The sequence below is a fragment of the Sinocyclocheilus anshuiensis genome, unplaced genomic scaffold (genome assembly GCF_001515605.1).
Source record: "Sinocyclocheilus anshuiensis isolate Anshui unplaced genomic scaffold, SAMN03320099.WGS_v1.1 scaffold699, whole genome shotgun sequence".
Taxonomy (NCBI): Eukaryota; Metazoa; Chordata; class Actinopteri; order Cypriniformes; family Cyprinidae; genus Sinocyclocheilus; species Sinocyclocheilus anshuiensis.
Window position 1 is genome coordinate 188,842 of NW_015552576.1, and position 5,210 is coordinate 194,051.

At 38.5% G+C, this 5,210-nt stretch overlaps 1 protein-coding gene across 1 annotated transcript in view; it reads right to left on the minus strand.

Annotated features, from left to right (window-relative positions):
• LOC107665183 (receptor-type tyrosine-protein phosphatase U-like) overlaps nt 1–5,210 on the minus strand; it is a 299,759-nt gene that overhangs the window by 77,833 nt on the left and 216,716 nt on the right. The window contains exon 16 of the mRNA XM_016455965.1: nt 4,099–4,393. Within this exon, the coding sequence (XP_016311451.1) occupies nt 4,099–4,393 (295 nt within the window). The remainder of the gene's footprint in view (nt 1–4,098; nt 4,394–5,210) is intronic.

Consider the following 5,210-nt stretch of genomic DNA (forward strand, 5'->3'; position numbering starts at 1 on the left):
TCTTATGATACTTTTGGGAAACGCAGCCCTGTTTGAATGCACTGTCAGCAGTGAGTGAATGCTCTTTGTGATTGATTGATTGGTTCTGTCTTGCAACATTTCCGTGTGTTCAGATGAGCAGGGAAATAGTTCTATCCTACACAATTACTCGCTAACAAAGGTTATTCGTCCAATTCAATGCATATTGTACGCATTCGATACTCGCGTCAGTATCGATATATCGATACTTCGGATCGATACGCCCATCCCTACGAGCTGCTCTCTAAGGGACTGTTTACTTCAGCCGCATTCATTGTGAAACTTGCTAATTAGCACATTATTAGGAAAGGTGATTTGAAAAGATTCATTAAAAAAACCTTACACTCACTTCCTCTGTAGGTGAAGCTGGATCACGAATGATTCGCGCGAACATAGACGCATTTATGTAGATCGGAGGCGCATTCCCTTCAGAAGCAAACAATCCACTGCGTCTTCAGCGGCTCAGATGTCGGGAGTAAATGACTACTGGTTATGTTCATTATTACATCCAACAACAGAACACCTCATTCGCTTAGGAGACATTCTTGTCTACATCTGCTCCGGCGGTGAAACAATGGCGGGTCTCTTGTTTTCTGGTTGCTTAGTAGGATGTAGACAGTAGGGATGTGCAACTCCATAACTGAGGCTGATGTGAAACGCATATTAATGCATAGCCAACGATACGATACATATGAAGCAGCTACCGATGTGATGCGATACGATTCACCCCTATTATGATGCAGTGCAATCCAATTTCGATTCGATTCAACACAATGCGATTCAATGCAATATTATGCAATGGAAAAAAAATATATATCATGCAACGCAATTCAATTTGGTACAGATAGTTTACTTTTATCTCGTTATTTATATTTTATTTATTTTACAAATTGCATAGGTTTTTAATCAAAATTTCCATCTCTCTTATAAAACCCAAAGTGTTTCCAAACATTGGATTTGAAATTATTTGGAGAAATCAATCTACATATAAAATATTGGTCACTTTCTAAATAATAAAAGTATAGTGCATACTTATAATTATATATAAATAAGTCGGTTTTTACCAGTGCAAATACTGTATGTTAGAAATGATGCATCACAATACAAATGCCAACCTGAATCCGATGCACACTTTTTTATATCGATGCATCACATAGTTAACTCTTATGTTGATCTTACCCTCCCTATAGAACAGTGCTACTCTTCTAAAGATAAAGCGATGCAAACTAATCTTTAAAATAGTCTGTAATACTCATAGTAATGGGAAAACCACCATGCCAGAAATAGAGTTTAACCATATAAAGTATACAAATGTATACAAGACATATTTATCCAATCGAACCTGGGAGTTTGGCCTCTTCGTATTGTAAGATAACAAGAGAGTAGCTCCTTAGCAGGTAAGCATCTAGTTTAAAACGTATTAAACATTATTACAAAAAAATTGCAGCTATCTTTGTTATCCTTTCCATTTGATTTTTATTTCCATAATAAGTTGTTCATTCAATAGTGTTCGACATTCTCCAACTCCATCAAAGTGATGTAAAATAAAAAGTGAGTGTCTTAAAATTCGAACATAAGTGGTCACAGGAGATGCACTTCTTATTCTCAGATGGAAATAGTAATGCATGTTTTGGTTGACGACTTGCACCAAAATGCATCTTAATACCAGGTGGAAACAGGGTTTCTGGGGTATTTTATATAATTTGCAGGCATCAGGGACCTGCTATCAATATGCCAGAGGCTCTTGGAAATTCTTAGGGAGGTGGGATGTCTGAGATGGGTTCTTGTGCTGATGTTTCAAGTGAGAAAATTAAATGGCAAATGATCTGATGAGAATACCAGGAAAGAACCATCAGTCTGGTCTCAAAGAGTTGATGAGCTGAAGAGGATAGTATGTGTTGCCTTGCAAAGAGTTCAAGAGCTGAATAGACCTTAATAAGACCTGTTCTGAAAGCACACTAAAGAAGAAGACTATTCAACTTTTAAACCATGGCCAAAAGAGTATGGCACTTATATGATTCAGATCAAATGGATCTTGTCAAAGAGTCAACAGATTGTCACAGACTCCATCACCTGTAAAGCAACAGAAAACGTTCAATGTGTGAACACTCCTGAACAAGCTGATGACTGCTCAGCCATTGATAGACATCATACGGCTTCTGTAGGGAATCCATGGGAAGTTGGTATCTTCTTGATGTGGCAATGCAAGAAAAATAACCAGCGGATGCCAGCAAAAGGCTATTCCCTACTGGATGAAGCTGCGACATCCACATCAAGGAGCAGAGAAGATGCCTCTGGGGTATAAAATCAAGGAAGTCATCTTGAGTTATTTAGGTAAGCGACACCAGCAGTGGGAAAACTTGATGTGTGATGATGCACAAGAAGTCTCAAATGAACCAGGTGTTGTGAAGCTTGTGGGCCTCTTCTGTAAATTAATTTTAACTTATTCATGACTAGAATGTAACTGTTTCTCATTATTATTGTAGAATTACAGCAGCATAGCTGACATCAATGCATTATTTTAGTTTTTAGTGTGCTGCTTCTGTTGAGGTGCAATATACGCCAGGTTCTTATTTAAAGTGTAGACTGGATATTTTACAATTTTTTTGGTTGTAAAAGGAAAGTTCAACTGATTTCAAGCATTTGTACAATCAAAAAGAAAAAAAAGTTTATGAACCCCTTTTCTGTTTTTTTCTGTATTTCTGCATTGATCGTAATTTAAATTACAATTATAGATAAACAAAATTTGACATAATAACACTCACTACTGCACTTTCATTTATTTTATTTAATACATTATTCGTTCACAACGATGGGTGGAAAAAGTAAGTGAACCCTATAATTAGTAACTTGTAGATCCTTATTTAGCAGCAAACCATGTTCTGCAGCTGCTCATAAAAATCCCACCCCACATTCAGTTTCAGTCTATCAGAATTTCTGGATTGTCTTGGTACAGTAGTACAGCCCTCTTTCGTTTATGTCACAGTATATTAGTTGGCTAAAAGGTCAGGACTTATTTTCTTTAGTTGATTTACAGTACTTGTGTGCTTTGGGTCATTGTCTTGTTGCATCACATTCTAAAGTCGTTAATTCTCTGTAAAATATTTTGATACTCTTCTGAAATCTTTTTTTTTTTTTTTCAATGTTCACCTATCCACAGACCAGTTTTCCAGATGTTTTGTGGAACATCCACGTGGTCTTGGGCAATAGTGAGAAATGCCTCATGCTTAAACAGCACTGGTTTCTTTTGTGTCATCATTTCATTTCATTCTACTTGCAGAGATTTCTGAAAGTCTGCTCTTATCCTCGGGTTCTTTCAGGTTTGTCCATTGTGCTCTTATAGTGATCTCCAGATGCCCATTCAAAGAGAGAGTAGCAACAGTCCAGAATTTTCTCCATTTGTAGACAGTGTATCATTACGTGGATTCAAAAACAACACAGGTCTGAAAAGTACAGCTGTCTGTGTGCCAAGTCATTATGTCTTAGATCAGAAAACATTTTACAAGCAAGCAATGCAGGAAAAAAAATACACGTTCAAACGGTTCACAAACGTATTATTGACTGCATATGTCTTTGATACCCCAATGTAGATTCCAAGATAGAGGATCAAAGCTCAGACAAGTATATTATGCTTGAATACACTATATCTGATGGTGTGGCCAACAATTTATTATTCAGTGATAATATGCCTAATAGACGCTGCCTTCTCTCTTTATCTCAGGATACAGGTTTGCATTATTGCTTGGCCCAGTTTTCAGGCATGTTAGCACTTTTCTGAATGAATGAATGAATGAGTTAATTAATTAATTAATTAAACTACACTTTTATTTAAAGCATTTTGCATGGCTATCACTTTGCAATGGGTATGTTTGGAATAAACCAAACTCTCCAAACAATTTCCCAATTCTTCTTGAACATCAAAATGACCACAATCAATCAATCAATCAATCATGCTTATGGAATACTTCTATCTATTTGCAAATTTTCATTGGCTTCTCTTCCCAAGCTTTCTCCAAGAAAATGTGTACTAACAAGGAGTGCATATGAGTGTTCACTGGGCAGATGTGATTGGGCACTCACCCCTCTGAAGTTGCTGGAGGCCTGGAAGTAGATGAGATAGTTCTTGCTGGGGTCCAGAGGTGTGTTCCAGTAGCCGTTGTAGGTGTGGTTGTCCCCTACAGTGAATGGTGTAGCCTCAGGTAAGCTGCTGGGCGTGAGTTCGGCAGTGTAGTAATGAGGCGGAGCACCACTTGCCCCTCCACCTCCTCCGGGACTCTCCCCGTGGGAGGAAGGAGCAGGGAAACACTCCATGTGACCCAGCTCCCTCCGCCTCACCTGTCTGGAGCCATCCTCCTCCACCACCACATGATAGGCGCTGTACAGGAAGATGGAGCAGACTTTACACACTGAACTATACTGCACTGTATTTCCACTCACTGTAACACGTGACTTCAAGTGCTTAGTGAAACAATCACTAAATATAACAAAAGTAGATTATACCATGAGATGCTATAGAAAGCAATTTGGTTTGCCATGGAAGCAATTTTGTTTCTGTGTAGCTTAGAGCAGAACTCAAACACTTTGACCATATTGATGCATATTGACCAATTTTACAATTGAACATTGCCTTCTTCAAAATATGGACCTTGTGAGTATACACAGCGAAAATCGTGTCCCAGCGATTTTCTATTCTTCATAGTATCCAAAGAAGTCTTCAAGTGGGATGCCGCTCAGAGCCGGCGTATAGTGTCTCTTTGGATGTTACCAAAATGGTGACCTTTCAAACCATTCTTCATCTTTGAGAAAATGAAAAGGCTGCAAGGAGCCAAGTTGGGGTTATAGGGTGCGTGGTGAAGCACCATGATGTGTTTTTCAGCCAAAGACTCTCTGACAGCCAAAGCACTTCAACTCGGTGCGTTGTCGTGATGCAGATGATAGTGCAGCTACCCAATTTCACACTAAATTTTATCGCATACCGCTGTTCCAAACTTGCTTGCATTTTTCTTAATACGAGGCACTTGCACAGAGTGTCACCAAAAAAATAAAAATAAATAAATGTTTCAACTCTGAATCTGGAATGCAACTAATCAGTGCTCCAATGTATACCTGACACCCCACCCTAAGTGACCTTGGACAGCCTCTCCCTTCACAGAGCCCTTCTCAAGCATAGGAACTTCATATATATATATATA